We start from the raw sequence: 18,337 nt of genomic DNA on the forward strand, positions 1-18,337 counted from the left end.
TCCTATGACCCCAGCTGACTTCCTGCCCTTTGGGCAGGGGGCTGGACTCGATGATCTCTCAAGGTCCCTTCCAGCCCTGATGTCTATGAACAAAAAAAAAAAAAAAGAGATATTGAACAAAACTGGTCCCAGGACCAACCCCTGGTGCACTCCACTTGATACAACTGCCAACTACATGCTTAGCTATTGATGATTACTCTTTGTGCCTGACTCCCCCCTTCCAACCAGTTTCTATCCACCTTACAGTCCATTCATCCAATCTGTACTTCTTTAGCTTGTTTGTGAGAATGTTGTGGGAAACCATATCAAAACCCTTGCTAAAGTCAAGGTATATCATGTCTACAGCTTTCCCTGCATCCACACAGCCAGCAATCTTGTCGTAGAAAGCGATCTGGTTGGTTTGGCATGACTTGCCCTTGGTGAATCCAGGCTGATTGTAATCACATTCTTCTCCTCCTTAGAAATGGAGTCCTTGAGGATTTCCTTCATGATTTTTTCAGGGACTGAGGTTAGGCTGAACAGTCTTCAGTTCCCTGGATCCTCCTCCTCCTCTTTCTTAAAGAGGGGCACTATATTTGTCCCTTTCCAGTCATCTGGAACCTCTCCCAATTGCCATGAGTTTTCAAAGATGATGGCCAGCAGCTCTGCAATCACATTGGCTAACTCCCTCAGCACCCTCAGAGGCATTGTGTCGGGGTCCATGGCCTTGTACACATCCACCTTTTCTAAATAATCCCTAACCTGTTTTTACCACTATTGGCTGCTCAACTCCTCCCCAAACTGTGCTGCTGAGTTCAGTAGTCTGTAGCTGACCGTGCCTGTGAAGACTGAGGTAAAAAAAGGCATTAAATACTTTGGCTTTTTGTCCATCATCTGTCATTAGGTTGCCTCCTTCATTCAGTAAGGGACCCACATTTTCCCAGATCTGTCACCTGTTACTGAAATACTTGCAGAAAGCCTTCTTGTTACCTTTCATGTCCTTTGCTAGCTGCAACTCCAATTGTTCTTTGGCCTTCCTTCCTATTTTCATCCCTGCATGCAAACAATACTTATATTCCTCCCTAGTACTTTGTCCAAGTTTCCACTTCCTGTAAGCTTCCTTTTGGTGTTTTAGCTCATTGAAGAATTCCCTAATAAGGCCAAGCTGGTCTTCTGCTATCTTTGCTAGTCTTCCTGTGCATCAGGATGGTTTGTTCCTGCACCCTTAGCAAGGGTTCTTTAAAATACAACCAGCTCTCCTGGGCTCCCAGGAGATCCTGCACATCAGTTCCCCTGGGAGGCCAGACTGAGGGGGGAAAGGAGTCCAAGAACCTACCCTCCCCCCATTCCCATGCCCACACCTACAAGAGGAAATGCCAGACCCTGCTATCAGTACACTTGGGCAGGGGGGATGGTCATAAGGGAACCAAGAGCCATGTTATGCCAGGATACCTAGAATACCATGATCTAGGCCTGTCTTCTGTTCTGGCTTTTATGCTCAGAAGTTTTCCCTGCGATGCACAGATCTGACATCTGCTTGATGCAGCTGGCAAGTTTTGAGTCTGCAGGCCTTTTTGGTCCCAAGTCACATTATGCTCAAACACTTGTTAGCCAATCAGGTTCATTTTTCAGCTCAGTTAATAATCTGCAACTCTTTGTTGCAGTTTTTTTAATTAAAGTGACAAGATAAACAGCCCATCTAGTATAGCATTCTGATTCTGGTAGCAGCTAATCACCAATTCTCCATCACAACAGGCAAAGATGTAGTAATATAATTACAGCTGTCAAAACTTTGAAATCAATGTAGGAAAGTAATTATATCAATAAGTTTAAGTGCTGTTAAATATTGATATTTTAAGTGTAACTAACACAATATGATAACTTGGATGGGTAACTGCTTCCTGATCCCATTTAGTATTCATTTCAAACTCTGAAACTTGACCAGACTGATTTCCTTTGCTAACCTGTGAAACTTTTTCTTTCGCCTTCTGCAGTTATTTTCTTAATGTTATGTATTTGATAATAGTGTTTAATATACAGTAAACTCCTTTGCCACAATAGAGCGATATACTGCAACATAGCTTAACATTATGTGATGTGATGTTTTGACATATTGACTTAACACCAGACCAAGAAAAGTCATAACACTCATGACTACTCAAGAGAAAATTATCCATGCCCATTACCCGGTAGAAAATTAGCAACACATGCTTGCCAGAATAAGTTTGCTTTGTTGTGCACAATAATTGTCTAAATGTTTGTCTGATGTAGCAGCTTTAATTCTTGTACAATCATAATTTATATTCCAACAGAGATAATCAATAATGTTAAACAGAAAATCTAACAAGAGAAATATGTGCTAATTGAAAAGTTTATTTTCTTTGGAGATGGAAGCAGACTTTAAAATGGAATTAAAAGAGGGGTACCACAACTATATATGAGAAACATAATGAAAATGGTTTTAAAAAAACAAACCACCAAGTAAAAGAGGGAAACACAACAAGAGCTGTTGGGGAAGAAAACCTTTGGGTGACATTTTACAATACAGTAGGAATATCTGGATATCTGGAATTTTTCCATGGATGTTATTGAAGGGTGACAACAATTGACATATGGAAAAGAAAAGATGTGGCTACAAGAACATCTGGAGCGTTGTTGAGAAACATTGTCATAGTTAGCTCTGTTGGAATATGCCTTAAAAATGTTTGAAATGGTGTTCTAATAAAAACATCTAAAGAGTCTTTTGTTAACTCCTTTGTGAAACTGTCACTTCTGCATTCCCTCTAGCTGATATAGCCAGGGGCACTATAGTTTAATTAGCTTTGATTTTTGTGTATGAATTTACTGCTTTTGAAAGATGATGGATTGACAGCTCTGGAGATGGAAATCCTCTATTTATCCCCAATACAGTCAAAGAAATGAATAATACCATGTGCCCCTCCGACAATCACCACCATATAATGTGTGTGATAACTGTGGAGTGGCTGACTGCAGAGACAAACCCTTGCAATATTGATCACTTTAAGGCAAAAGCACCATCGCTGCTGTTTTCTTTGTTCTTTTTTGTTTTTTTTTTAAGGTTATAGGCAAAAACAAATGGTTCCCCTGAGCCAAACAGGCTCTACCGGATCAGAGCCAGGCAGCGTAATGACTTTCCTCATTTAAAGAATACCAACTTGGTATGCAAAAGAACAAGTAGGTCAACGCCAACAAAAATGTATTGAAACTTACTACAGGTAAGCTCAGTAATGGGTCCCCCAAACTAACAGATGTTGAGCACAGTAAAGCTGGAGACAGTTTCTGTGAGGAGCTCATTATCTGAATACAGCAGCAGAGGAACATGCCAAAAGGTTCTAAGGACTCAAGGCAGCAATTAGCTGTGCAAGACTACAGACATATGGATTTTAAGGCCAGAAAGGACAATTATAATAATCTACTCTGAACTCCTGTATCCCACAGATAATCGCTGAACCTCACCCAGAAATCCTGCCACAGACATATAATTTTTTATTTTGCTTTCAGAATCTTTTTAAGAAAAGTATCCAAGGACTTCAGGTGAGAAAAAAATTCATCATAGCTCTAGCTAAACTGTCCAAAGGGCTGAACACTCCTAACTCTTAAATGCTTCTCTTCATTTCTGGTCTGCATTTCTCTAGCTTTAGCCCCCTACCACTAGCTCTTCTTATGCCATTATATGCTTGATTAAGGAGCCATCAGATTGCAGCTATCAAAAAACTTTTCTGATCAAGTTACTTCTTAATTTTTCCTTGGATAAACTAACTGGCTTCTTAAGTTTTAAGCTTCTTTGGTCTTTTACCAAAAAAATCAGTGTTTTCCACAACTTGATTTTTAGCTTTTCTCCTGGCTGCCATCCCTGTAGTTAATATCTTTTTTGAATTGTGGATGCTAAAACTGGGCACTCCAGTAAGCCACCATCCTAATGCTGTGGACAGAGGTCATGCCACCTCTGCCTGATGCAAAGACTGTACTCACCCATTCTGAGCCATAAAGGCAAAGTGGGTGCTCACGTTTAACAGGGGTCCTTTATTAGTAGGACAGAACATAGCGCCTTATCTAGTAAATGTCACCTACTTTCTTTATTCCTAGGTGGCTTTGCAAAGCCTGTATTTTAAAAAACCCTGTTGCTGAAGCCCAACCTCCAGTGAGAAAATAAGTTTCATGCATTTACTTGCATTCTGCACATGTCCTAGCCTAGCAATTAGGCAGGGTAGATGGCTTCTCTGGTCCTGAGCCCTTACTGTTTTGCTGCTCTCAGGCTTTCTGCCCTGGGAAACCTTAAGAGCAGCAATGAGACTAGGGTGAATGCAGAGCCAAGAAAGCAGGCAGAGTTTATTTTCCACAGCAGTCGTCCTGGGCAGGGAAGCTGTATAGACACATGTTGCCACCTTATCTAATGATTAAGGCCACTCTATAACTGGCCTGTTCCCACTATGAATTTACACCTTCACCAATTTTTAAATTATATACTGTACAAATTTTACCAATCGTGGCTTTATATTTTCCTAGAGCAGTAATATTAATAACACAGAAGCAGCAACAGGTCAAGTGTGAAGGAGGAATAGAAGATCTGAGATTCAGAAGCATTCACCTATGGGAGCTCTGCCTTGTTTTGTGTTGGGAACCCAAGAACGATAAGCATCCTGGGATGATGAAGGTGAGCCATGTTCTCAGCTCAGGTAATTATTATAGCTCTACTGAAGTCAGTGTCACTATGGCAGTTTACCATATCTGAACCTAGGGTTCAATGTCTTTGAGAAATTAACTTTCCATAAGATATATTTTGGAGCTTTTTAGGATCCGTCCCCCCACCAAAGAGGATGAGAGAATGAATGAACTGGTCAAAACAGATTATAAAGATACTGTGTACTGAATAGGAAAACATGCATACATTTTATAAAAGTCATAGTCTGATACAGACACAACATCAGCAAAATGATCTGCTCTTTCTTTTGCCTGAACCAGCAATCCCAAAGTAAGCCAATAATAAAAGAGAGAGTTGCAATTATTGGCAAAATACCAAGCACAAGACAAACTCATCTATCAACAATATTTTTATATTGTTTCTTCACAACAGCAAACCATTGTGTGAGGCAATAAGTTTGGAGTACCTGTCAGACGATATTGAACAGAACTCTTTTGGGAGGCTTCATTCCCTACCTACTTACACGTTTACTGGTTGCCAGGCAGGCCACTGTGCTTTCGCCTTGATGACAGTTAAAACCTCATCACTCTGCAAAGGGAGACAAAAACAAAACAAAACCAATCAACAGTTATTGGGACACTTTTATTATGAGAGTAACATTCCTCAATGATTTATAGCACCAAGATGAGGCACTTGGTGTCTCAGCATTTGGATGAAGAGCCATGTACCTTATGCCCTGTGACGTTTGGGAGGTGCGTTCTCTGCTACTCTGGGTGAGGAAGAGAGCAGCCAAGAAGGTATGGGAGCTGCCCAGAGAGGAACTACGTTAGTATCCAACCACTACCACACTCACATCACATCAGTGCCTCTTCCACTTATACTGCAACTGAACTCAGCAGAAGGGGTTGGGCACACGCTGCAGCATGGCTCGTTACATTTAGTTTCCCTTTATGAGTGCTGCAATTTATGGTATAAGAAGTACTGTGACTTACTGCTGTCTCCAGCTATAATTAATTTCTCTTCCACCAAGGTCTTGGCTGTCTACATGACACAAGCCAAGCCAATGACAGTGTGATATAAAGGGGTTTGGGGAGATGGCGCAGTGAGAAAAGCCATAAGACTGCTCTGTAATTCCCACAAAGCTCATGGACATAGCAGCATGTGGCCAGTCCTGCTTCCTAGAGGGAAGTGTGATAAGGCAAGAGCCTTCTGAAAACTCTGGAGGGCTTTATTGTTACTCTGTGGGAAGGAGTACACTTAAGTCTTCCTAAGGAACAAAACCCAAATACTGTCCCTTGTAGGCTCTAGCAATGGACATGGATAGCACTGGGGAAGAAGAATAGGATCAGCAACTCATGAGCTGGGATGAATGTCTTCAAAATGGTACAGTAAAATAGGGTTGAACTGAGGCAAAGAACTTTCTCTTGAGGACTAACCCTAAACAATGGCATACCCCACAAAGCTGCTTATGAGCAGCGACACAAGCTAAATGACCGTATTTCCTATCCAGCAGGATTTAATGTTACATCAACAATCCTTAACCGATGCACTGCAATCTCCTTTAAATGCAACTTTTAATAGCTACTTTACCCACTTCCCCCCCACACACATAAAAATGAAAGGCTGAAGTATGTAACGCACCTGTAGAAACCCAGAGAGTGGCTAAGCACTGTACAAAGATTCCCCACCCCCCTTAAAGCCTATAAGGATTCCTGCATCAGCAGTTTTAAAATTTATATGCAGCATAATAAACCCTGAACAAAAACAGCAGACTGTTTTAACAAGGCTCTGGTGCACAGAAGACATCTATCAAGTGTTTCTTAGAGCCTTTTCCCATCTCCCTGAGGATTCCTTCCCAGTAATTTGTTTAAAGGAATACAGAGTTCACAACTCACTTGCATGATCTCTGCAGCCTTTTAAAAATATTTCCCAATTAAGCTAAGAAACCCATCCCATACATTACTAGTAATTGGCAGTTCCAACAGAGCTGTCCTTTTGTTCAGTGCTAATCTTGCTGCCTCCCCCTTGATAGCAATGCCTCTGATACCTCAGGCTAGTTCTAATCCATATATGCCCCAGTTTAGGGAAATCAATTTTCACTGGTCATTTCTACCAGAGCCATTATTTTTCAACTCCTTCTTTGTACCAAAGTAAAGCAATTATAGCCCTGATGTGCCCTATCCATAACATGGAAGCATCTCAGACTTGGGTGCTCATCCATGACATGATCTCTTCCTCATCCTGAGAGAGCAGCTTGAAGTAATCCATTTTTTTATGAAGGGATAATTTGTGGCTGCTGTTAGGACAGATGCTTGGTGAGATTCAGAGCTGCATTAAATTCAGTAGAGCTCTGCTGAACTACATCAGCTGAGAGTTTAGATCCATGTGCTTAAATCAATATCAAGAGTTAACCATTCTCATATTATTAGTGGGGTCGGGATAAGGAAAATAGTGCTGCGAAGGGGAAGAATCACACACACCGCGTGCTGCCCAGGGCAACCAAGCTGTGTTGGGGAAATCTATGGGAGCTGGCTCTGCAGCCTTTACACCGGACAAGACCACAGTGCTCCAGCAGTCTGATTTGCTGCTCTTGCTTTTGTCGTTCTGCTTCTTCCCTCTCTCACTGCACCTCCTACCGACTCATGTTTGGGCAGTACTGAAATGAGCTCTGCATCACTCAGTGCATCCAGTATAAACTTAGCATTGCCATTGTGTCTTGAGCTGTCTGTGCTTTTGGATGAGGGGGAGACAGTATTTTCCCCAAAGAGGTTAAAAATAAATGAATGGTAGAAACAGACTAAACCAAGAAAGTTAAAATGTGCCTGATACTCACTTCAGTCTCCCTCTCTCTTCTCTAGTCTCCCTGGGCACAACTTGCTCTATGGATGGAATAAACCCTGAATGCTGTCTGAATTTTGGCTTCCCTGTTTCCTTTTGGCTGTATGCTTCAACACCTCAACAACTTCACGCTTTTTAAATATGTATATTTTCATTTACATACCCTCAGAACACTTTGCATTGACTGAAAGGATTAAGCATGTATTATACACACCAAAGGGAGTTTGACTCTTATTACTTAAAAATGCCTGTTTATACAGACACTGTGTGTCTGTATATGGTGACTTATTTACTTAATAAAAATCAACAGCTACTCCAGGCCCATCCAGGTCCCTTCACATAAGGAAGTGTTTATGGCATATGCTGTGCTATGCAAATTTAAAATGCACTCTAGGAACCATTTTTCAAAGTGTAATAATATCAATAGCCACTTACTGCTGAAAGTGGAGAGAGGGAGACCTGAATCAGACTGCCATTTGGATTCACACATTCGTGAACTTTTGCGTAAAGTCAGAATCCAACTGGGATCAGAACATCAATGTCAGTACACCCCTCTTTATAATAACCAATTCTCTGCTCAGAAAGGTTTGAAATCCAGATACAAATGAAGTAGAATTAGACTATAATATAAGCTAAAGGCACCTGTGTTATTTCATGTAATCATTTGCTAGATTTCATTCTTATGTATGGACGCTGAATAATGTCAATGTTAAAACAGTGCATAGAGACATTTCTGATTACTCAGAAAATGGATTATTTTTAACTTACTGTGAGATTATTAAATATATATTTTAATAGTCTTTACACATAGAGCCTACACACTAAAGAGTTACCCAGGAATAGGCTGTGTTTCTCCCCCCCCGCCCCGAGGAAAAGGCCCCACAGGGAAAAGAGTAATTTCTGAACACGCTGTTGCATTTTCTGTCTGCAAACTAAAACCAATATAACATCTGCAGCATACAAATACAACAGAAATGTCCTTATCCTTACATATTCAAATGTAACACACACACACAGAGATGAAAGTCAAGATGGTAGATGAAATCACCATCTTGGCTGACGTGCAGGGCCTGCAGCGCCACCCACAGCTAAAAGTACAAACCTCTACAGCTTGAGCTGAAGAGTTAGTTTTCTAACGCAGTTATTAACTGGGCACAGAACAGAACCTAGAACATATACCGTCCCTATGGGTTACATACATGTATATCTGTGATGGATTACACATCTTTGTCTGCCTTCTTTTCCATCCACAGAAAGTGTGTGCATAGTAGGAATCCAAGGCAAACATTGTACAATTTTTGATAGAGATACACAATCTGCAGTTAAAGTCAGCAAGTGAACAGCCAACCATTTTCAGCTGAAAGTAGGATTCTCTCACACCGGTGTTTAAAAGGCTGTCCCGTACTAACCAAGTGCAAAGACCACAGAAGCACTGTAAAATATACGTATTCTTTATTTCAAGGAGTTCAGTCATACTTTTCCTCTGGGTTTACTTCCTGTCATTAGTAATGATGTTCTCTCTGCTCTCTGCATTGCCAAAATTTTGCTTTGATATTTACAGACATAGAAATTCCCAAGCTCAGGTACAAGAAACAGTATGTTTCACTACTGTAGTCTTATGTAGAGTTTACAGTAGTTCTATGTAGAGTTTAGATTATGGTTGTATGAGATGGTTTGGATAGGGATGATCCTGTGTCAGGCAGGGGATTAGACTAGATGACCACTCCTACCTCTCTGTGATTCTGTTATAAATGCTGTAGAGTGCCTAGCCATAATGTTCATGTGTGAATGGAAAGTGATGATGCTAATGACTGTAATTGCTACATTTCGTTACATGGAAATCTAGATTATCTTCACCACAGAGAGACAGAAAATGCAACACTGTCTAGCTAGTGAAGGGAAAGGAAAGTGGAAGGAAAAGAAAATGCTTCTAAGCCCTTCCAGAATGTCTTCAAGCTAAAACTAATCTAAAGAAAAAAATTGGCAGCTCTGTGTCACACTTCTCTGTGGCCATGTCTACACAAGATGCTTACTATGCAGTAGCTCATTACTACTGTACTACTGGACACTACTGTACAGTACCACCAGCAGTCTGCTCATACCCACACTGGCCCTGCAACACTCCCCTGCAGCAGTCAGGGGGATTTCTACGTGGGCACTAACCTAGGGGCTGGCAGGGAGCAAAGGGTCTCCTGAGCTAGGAGACAGCTGTCTCCTGGCCCCTGCCCCCAGGAGCTGCATGCTCCACCACTGGAGCTCAGGCAATTGTGGAGCTGGGGCAAGGAGATAAGAATCTCCCAAGTCCCTGTCAGTTATCGTGATCACAGACCAAGAGCTGGGAGATCCCTGGTGCCAGGGCAGGGAGACATTGTCCCTCCCTGGGCTGCAGTGACAGAGCTGCCCAGTTGACCAGGAGCATGTTTGCTCCTAGTCAGCTGTCTACATGTGCCATACTGTGCCTTTAATTACTCTCAAGTAAATTTGCGACTTGTATTTGCAGGTAGCAAATTTACTTGGGATTAGAGCAAATTATTGCTCAGTAAGCATCTGCATGTGTAGATGGTGACACTTGTTGTGCAGGAATTTGTTTTAAACTCAAGTGCAGCATTTCATGTAGACATGCCCAGCATGGTCCTTCAGGTGGGAGCAGGGAGCCTATACTAGAAGCCCAGAAGGGAATACCTACTAGAAGTTAAAAAAATCTTCTGAACGAGAAAAAGGGGAAAGTGGGGGGAAAGAAGAAGTGGTCCACAATCAGGAGGTGCACTGGATACCAGAGAAGCTTGCTACCAGAAAGGCGAAAAGCAAAAGTGCCTCTCCTGCAGCCTGTGGAGAGGGGCTACATGTTTAGGTTTTCTCATTTATTTGCTTTTTTAAAATTTTTTTTGTCTGTGGGAGCAAGGGTTAAGTTTATGTTCACAGGACGTAGAGCCTGCTGCCGCAAAGTCGGCCTGCAACAAAATAGTCTCACTAACCCACTTGCACGCGGTGGAGATGGCAGGCAGCCTTCAGGCGCTAGCCATCAGAATGGACCCAGAGGCAGTGCTGAAGCGGATGGAGAGGCTGCAGCAGCAGCGGCCACAAGCATTCCAGCAACACCAGCAGGGGTTTCAGCAGCAGCAGTTTCAGCAAAAACTGGCAAGAAAAGCAGCAGTGCTTTATATTTAGCTTTCTGGAACAAATGAAACCCAGCACACAGGTGGTCACAGCTCCCTTGTCTGAGGCTGAAGGGGATGAAATGCTTACAAAACTGGGGCCTGACAATGAACCTGAAGGATTTTTTTTTAGAGACTTTTGAGCAGGTGGCTGGGATGTATCAGTGGCCCTGGGAGCAGCGAGCTACTGACCTGGCACCCTACCTGACCACTTGTTTTTTTCCTACATTACTAGTGTGCATTTAGCTTGACAATTGTGATGCCCATCCATCAATATGGTGAAGCCTTCAGATATTGTAGTGAACACAGTATTCAGCAGAAATAACCTTTTTTCCTGTCAGTTGCCTGCAAATAGCTACATAAATCTCCTGTAACTGGCACTGTTGTTAGTCTTAGCAGGCAATCCCAGAATATATTTGCATACTGGGCATACTGGGGGCAGTGAGAGAAACTGGGACTGGTGATCTGCACATATTCTTTGCCTAAACAAGACTGGAGTTTCCAGTCCTAAATACCCACTTTTACAAGTACTTATTGCTTGCTCTGGTAGTGACTGGATCTGAGCCAAAAGTAAAACACTTACAGGCACTTTTTGTAAAGGAAGAAACTACAGTAAAAAGAACCTATAATTGTACCCCAACCTGTTATTTCAATTAAACAACTTTTCCCTACCAAAATACCTTCCCAAAAGGAAGCTTGGAAACTTGACTTTAGAACAGATATCCAGACACTGTAACATAGACATGCTTATTTTATATCTTAGGCCATTGGCACGTGTTCATTTAAAAGTGTGACAGGATCTGACCTCTGAATCCAACAACCGTGCCTCCTTCCATGCAGCACATGTATGGCAAGAGACGCAATTCTCGGGACTCAATTGTGCTATTACTACTTTTCAGTGCAGGGGGAGCCCAGGATCATAATTCTGGTCTCCCCCTGCACCAATCAATTGAAAGAGAAGTGTCTGCAGGTCTAGTCAGAGCCAACAATCAGCTGATTCTTTGCTCTGGCCCCTGGTACTACACCAAGGAATCAAACTAGCTTCAGTGTGGTCTGGGGCCAGGGTTAACAATCTAAAAGCTGTTTGTAGGCAGAGCTCAAGACTGCACCAGGGCCAGTTTGTGCCCCCCAGTGCAGTAAGGTAACAATCTGCTAATTGTTGGCCCCAGTTGCGACAGTCTGAGGTCCAGCTTGAGACTAAACCTGCCTGGGCCAGGGTGACAATCCACCAAACATGCCCAGCAGCTATGGCCAAGCTGTCAGGAATGAGGGATCAGAGGTACCTAGCAAGGCGGGAAAAAGATGAAGGGCTTCTGGCACAAGGGACTTTATACTTTGCCAGGAGCCTCTGATTTCCTGCATCCTGGCAGCCCACCCAGAGCTGCAGGGTGGGGAGTTTAAAGTCCTGGGCAGGGAGGCCCAGGGACATGGCCCCAGCTTGATTCTTATAGGTCCCTGGGAGCCATAGAGAGGGTAGCCTCTCTCGTTGTCTGGTCCAAGTGCCCATAGAATTTTAAAAAGCAATGCTGGGGGTCAACAGGAGGAGGTGTGCTCTTTAAAGCTCCCCCACATGCTGGGATCCATGCTGCCCCAGCTGCCTATGCCCCCTCCATGCAGCTGTGACACGATGAGTTCCCAGGTCCCCAGGTGCCATTTTCACATGCTTTTAAAGATCCAGGGTGCAGTGAGCCCAAGACCAGGGATATGCTCCTTGATGTTTGGCTCACAGTGTCTACCCCACCCCCAACTGCCTCTGGGGATCAGTTGGGGGTACCAGGTCTGGGGAAAGAGGACCTGAGGCTATAAGGAAGAAAGGCACAGGGGGCAGAGGTGATGGGAGGGGCAGTTACAGTGGGGGGGGGGGCAGGTAGTGGGGGCAGACAGATGGCAGGGGACAAGGTCTGGATGGATAATCAACATTCATAGATATATAAGCTTTCATAAATAGTAGCTTACTTTACCAGATATTATGAATGAACTACAGATGCCTTTTTGCCTTCATGCAGATTACTTTCAAATGTATTAGTCCAAATTTGGTGCTATTGTAAGCTGGTGAAAAGCCATTTCAATCTCTAGAATGATGTTAACATTGAATTTTGCCCATATTATTTTCCTCTGTTCTGTACTTAGATGGCAATGATTTTCTGAGGCAGGATAGAGCTGCTCTTATGCCCTGACATTTTAGAAATGGTGACACCTGAGAAAACTACACATCACAGCAGAGGCTTATAGGTATTCCTGGAGTGAATTCAATATTTGTACTATAATATATATAAAAACAGACGGAATTATTCTCTGCGCAACTCCATCATTTTTAATTTATGTGTTTCTCCTTTTTTTCTCCCACAAATAAAGGAACCAAATTTACTTTAGAAAATACATAAACTACTCTATCAGCTCAGCTGAGACCCCCAAAGCCCTTGAGGAATGTGTTTACTGGACTATTCACAAAATCCCATTGAACTGCAGAAGAATGTTATGCCATGGTTGAAATGACTAAGGAAGAACAAATGGAATGGAACTGAACACCCGGGAGGAGGGAAGCACAATCTAAACCAAGATCTGCATGTTTAATGCTGGTATTTAATGTTTAATACTAGGTCCCAATTCAGGAAAAGCATATAAAAATGTGCTTTGGTTCAGGAGTGTCAAACTTACTCTGTCCCCTGGGCCAGATCAGGACCATGAGGTTGGATCTGGACCTGACAGTGGCAGAGCAAGTGGTAAAAGTAGTGGGGCCAGTGCTGTAGGGAGAAGGCAGTGGCTGTGGCACTGGTCAAGTGCCCTCAGGATGAATGGCATCAGACCAAGTGGCAAAGAGGCAAATGACTACAGGGTGAACAGGGCTTTGTTAGAATACCCCTCACTGAACCCTTTGCCACTGACAGTCTTGCCCAATGGGGCCCAATATCCCAGAATTTGTGGCAGCCCTGCTTCTGCTCACACTGCCCCTGAATTCTCTGGCTGGCAGAAGCCCCACGGGCTGGAGGGAATGGCTCTGTGGGCCAGATGCAGCCCACAGGTCACATGTTTGATACCCCTGCTTTAGTCTATTCCTATTACTGACAATACTAAGTAGCTACATAAGTGATGGGTGTGTCTACGTGTTCATTAATGCTACTTAGTAATCGTGCATTTAGTTTAGTACTTACTTAATGAATAAGAATGTTTCCCTGATGCAGCATAATGGTGCTGCTGTTCCCTGATATTTTTAAATGATAGCAACATGTTGACCTAGAGGACTAGTCCCAGCTCAGGCAGTGCCATAACCATATTCAGATCCCAGGTTGTATACCACTCCTTTGAAATGCAAATAGTGAAGTAAATTGATAAGGCACTGACTGGATAGATCTCAGTCCACTGTGCATTTAAGAATCCTAAAAAAAAAATCTTTGAATAATTTCCAGAAAGATTATAATTATGTTGCATGCTGGTAGGATGACACCAAATGAAAAGGCTGCTGTTCTATATCCCAAAAACATCATTCCATTTTCAGTTGCACCCTTCCTCATTTTGTCCCTTATCTGCCCCCAGGGACTTTCTTCCAGAGAGAAAGTAGCCGTGTTGTTGGAGCAACATGGGATTAAATTAACAGCAGGATTGTTGCTAAGGGCAACAGTGAAAATAATGTGCCATATATCATTCCCTTTAAGGCTAATGTTATATAGGAGGGTCCAGGGTCTCCTGATAAAACAATATTTCATTCTTGCTCACTATACCAAAGAGCAGCTTGTGTTAATGATTCCTAGGTATTCTGTATATATTTCTGTTTTCATTTTTAGCCACTGAACTGATTGGCATAGTAGGAAAGTGAACACTGCTTCAGGCCTTGCTGATTCCAGGTTGTTTTTTTGCTGCATATTTTTCATTCATTCTGTACAGAATGTTTTGCTGGGTTGGGTTGACATTTCCCTCCTGGCTTTTTCCAAAACCCATCTGCAGTATTAAAGTTACAACTATCAAAAGTAAGGATCAGGTCTTTATTGCATTTACAAGGTCAGTTTTGCAAAGAGATAGCTTTGTGACATGTAACTTACACTGATGTATCTGGGTATAAATTACCCCCGCCTGCTCGGCATTTTGTCTGACACACTCCCCTTTTTCTATTTGTATCTGGAAATTTTACCCCTTGCACCAGCTTACCAATGTGTAATAGCACCCAGAAATCCCACTTCTGAATTTGACCAAATTGCTTTGCATGAACGTGATGTACTGTTAGTGGTATTTATTACATATGAATGACCTAGAAATAGAGAGACAGCAGTGCACTCAGGACATTCAGTGCCTCAGAAATTGAATGTATGCACAAAGAAGCCTCATGATCCTAAACATGTTCTTAAAGAAACATAAAAGAAAAGTCAAACCGCAGAAGATATCTTACATATGAGAAAGTGAAAATACCTAACAGAATAACAACCTGCAATCAGCCAGATGTCTCGAACAGTTTACAGGGGATAATGAAAAAGAGTGGCCTTATCTATCCTGATCACCCATTAGGCTCATATCCAGCTAGCTGTACTTCTTTATGTTCACAATATTCAACTGCTTTAGTCAGGTGCAAACAGCTCTTGATGACAATGTCAAAGTGGTCCCTAGCCATACAATTAACCAGTGAGTTAAGACCAGATTGAAGGATCAGCAGTTAGTTTAGGGAAAAAAATGCGAGGAAAAGATAAATTGTTCTATAAATAGTTCAGCAGTCTGGGACTGAGAACAAGACTATTCTAGAGTAGGTTAGAAATATTTAGAAGCCCCTTTAAGTACTATATATATGTTTGCTGCTGCTGTTTCTGTTAGATATCAGCGTGCGAGTCAACCACAACATCGTGGTTGTAGGACAGAACATATTTTTCCATTAAGAGCAAGTGTCTTTAATTAACGCCATTTTGCATTCATAAGTTTGGTGAACAGGTGAGTTTTTCTAAGCTTTGAAAGCTCTTTTGACAAATCAGCTTAATAGTATTATTCAGGCAGCATGTACAACATAAATATTCCAAATGTGTGTCAGCTGCTCTGCAAAAGCGAAACTATTACATTTTCCCACAACCACAGAAGTTGTGCCTAATCTCTGCCCTCACACCTGCCTCAAAAATAAGTTATTAACACAACAACCCTTAAGAATTGTTGGAGAATAGGATAGGTTTTCATTATGAAATCTACTTGGCTCAATCCAGAGAAGAAAAAGAGTTCTTTTTAAAAAAAGAGAAGAACATAGTAAAACTACTCCTCTGCTCTTTCCTCCATGATTTTCAGTTATTGGACTGACGTTGGTTGTGTTTTCAGTCAGTTATCTCAAAGGCAAGATTTCTTCAAAGCTGCACACAACCTCTTGGCTTCAGCTTTATATGCTAGGTTAGCAGTTCCTTCTTAGACTTGTCCACCCCATGCTCACCTCAGCCTGTGTTCAAATCTAAGTTAGGTAGATACTGAGGAGGATTTTTCTCAAAAGATCCCCCCATAGAAATCCCATCATCTCACCCTTTCAGAGGGAGAGGGTTTAGCAGCCATATTGCAGAACAAGCCACAGGTCTCTCCCCAGACCTTATGGATCCCAGAGGTTCCATGGATGACAGAGTTACCAATATGGAGCTCTTCTGCTTGCTCACCAGCTCTGACTCCAGGTGGGCTCCTCGGCTCCTGACAATGTGGTTTCACTGTAACTGCCCAAAGAGGTTCTCACTTGGAGAGCTGCAGCTCCTAGGAAAGTCTTGTGATGGAAACCAAGATACAGAACTTTATTAATATTCCTTATGATTCTGCATGAGCCGGAAAGTGAATGTTTGCCTTTCACATTACTTTGGGAACACTCTGCTTCCTTCCCCATTCCTTAGCTTGGATTTTGGACTTATGGATAGAACAAGTCCAGGTAATGGAATGGGCAAGAGAATCATTGCTTCGGACAAACTGTGCCTACAGATAACTTGATCTAGCCTTTGCTTAAAAAACAAAATGACCAAGGAAAGTTTTAATTAGGATACTGAGATATGCAAAGAGAGGTGGTTAGCAGTTTTAGTTTGACAAGGTAGGGCAGGGTAATACCTTAGAGACTAACTGACTTGGAGAGTCATGAATTTCTATCAGGTACATTGAATGAAGTAGTCTGTTACCTACAAAAGCTCATACCTCACTGAACCAGTTAGTCTCTAACATACCACTCTGCCATAACTTCTGTTTGAGATATGCACAGAAAAGTGGACCCCAGGGTAAATCTTGGCTTCTGGCCTTTTAGTACCTACAGAAATGAACTTATGCCTAATTGTGGAAGATAAGATAAATCACATCCCACCTTTTGGTTGGTATGGTTAGCACCTATTGGTCTTAGGTCTGAAGGTATCTTCAGAAAGGTCCCGATGACGGATCAGTTAATTTATCCACGAATGGTACCAGCAAATAGAATTACTATTTGCTTGTCTACAGCATACCCAAAATATGTACTATTTTGCTTTTGGGAGAGCAAAATAAAAAAAATTAAACGATTTTTCCATAGTTATGGCTGCACAGAATAAGGATAGAGCTAAAAAATCTGCAAAGCTGTGACACGGGAGAAGAGAGAGATTAGGAGTAGCTAGCACACAGCACAATTGTCAGAACAATGTTTAGCTTGATTAGTTGAGCATCAAGACCAATAAAAAAGGAAAGATGATCATTTCAATGTGTGAAGTAAAGAACAATAAGCTATTAGGTAAAGTGACTCCCTTAACTGCCTGAAAAGAAATTCCACTGTTGCTCATGGGCAGTTGATTTTGGAGCAGGAATCAAAGTGGGGGGCTTCTATTCTAGGCAGAAAAATCAGCTTCCCTGAGTAAGACATGCACCCTGATTTTTTTAGGGGGGTGGAGGAGTCTGATTTTGAAGAGGAAATGTATGATCTGTAAGAAAATATGGTAATGCTATGAACAAATTGAAAAATTATAAATGCTTCATATCTTTAAAAAACAGAAAGAGCTGACAAGCTGCCTGAGTGGCACTTGCAGTCTAGATGATTAACATAGCAAAGCAGTTCATGGCTTTGGGTCCATAGATGCTTATTTGGAATGGTGAGATGCAAAGATGAAACAAAGAGAAAGGAATTGAAAACTTTCAGTCACTAAACCAAACACAGCTCTGAATCTAGCAGGGAACACCATTTGGGGGATAGCATATTATATCCAATAAACCAAGAAATCAAAAAAATAAATGGGGCTGAGAGAGGAAAAAGAAAGGAAACTTGAGGCCAGGCAGATGCATCTAACTGGCAGAATGGCCACAAGAGACAGAGGAGAGGAGAGAAGGCACTCCCTGATATTGCTTCTGTGTGTGAAAACTAAGGTGACCATGGGTGACATTAAAAGAGGCCTAGGTCATATTCAGTAGAAGCAAGGCCCCCAGGTCTCTATTAATATATATGTCATAGGGTTTCAAACAAAATACTTTTTTATGTTTATGGTTTCCTTTGTTTCAGAAACACTGGACACACCTACAAGACATGCTACGCCACCATAGTGACGCGCTATGGCAATGTAGCATCTGTGGTCACAAACCAGGAGGCCGACACTACACTGCTGTAGCTATGAACTACCTCCTTATAGCCCATCAGCTATGGCAATGCAGCTGCTAAAAATAACCATGTGCCACCAGGACTGCGCGGTAACTGCGCCGTGGGGGGCATGTGTAGATGCGCCCTCTGTATCAAATTATTCTATTGCTGAAGTGCCTCTGGCAG

At 42.2% G+C, this 18,337-nt stretch overlaps 1 protein-coding gene across 2 annotated transcripts in view; it reads right to left on the reverse strand.

Moving 5' to 3' along the window:
- SPON1 (spondin 1) overlaps positions 1 to 18,337 on the reverse strand; it is a 365,717-nt gene that overhangs the window by 67,451 nt on the left and 279,929 nt on the right. For both annotated transcript variants that reach the window (XM_019551432.1, XM_019551431.1), the window contains exon 7: positions 5,166 to 5,230. In XM_019551432.1, the coding sequence (XP_019406977.1) occupies positions 5,166 to 5,230 (65 nt within the window). The remainder of the gene's footprint in view (positions 1 to 5,165; positions 5,231 to 18,337) is intronic.

This window comes from Crocodylus porosus, unplaced genomic scaffold (genome assembly GCF_001723895.1).
Source record: "Crocodylus porosus isolate Cpor-Errol unplaced genomic scaffold, CroPor_comp1, whole genome shotgun sequence".
In the NCBI taxonomy this organism is placed as follows: Eukaryota; Metazoa; Chordata; order Crocodylia; family Crocodylidae; genus Crocodylus; species Crocodylus porosus.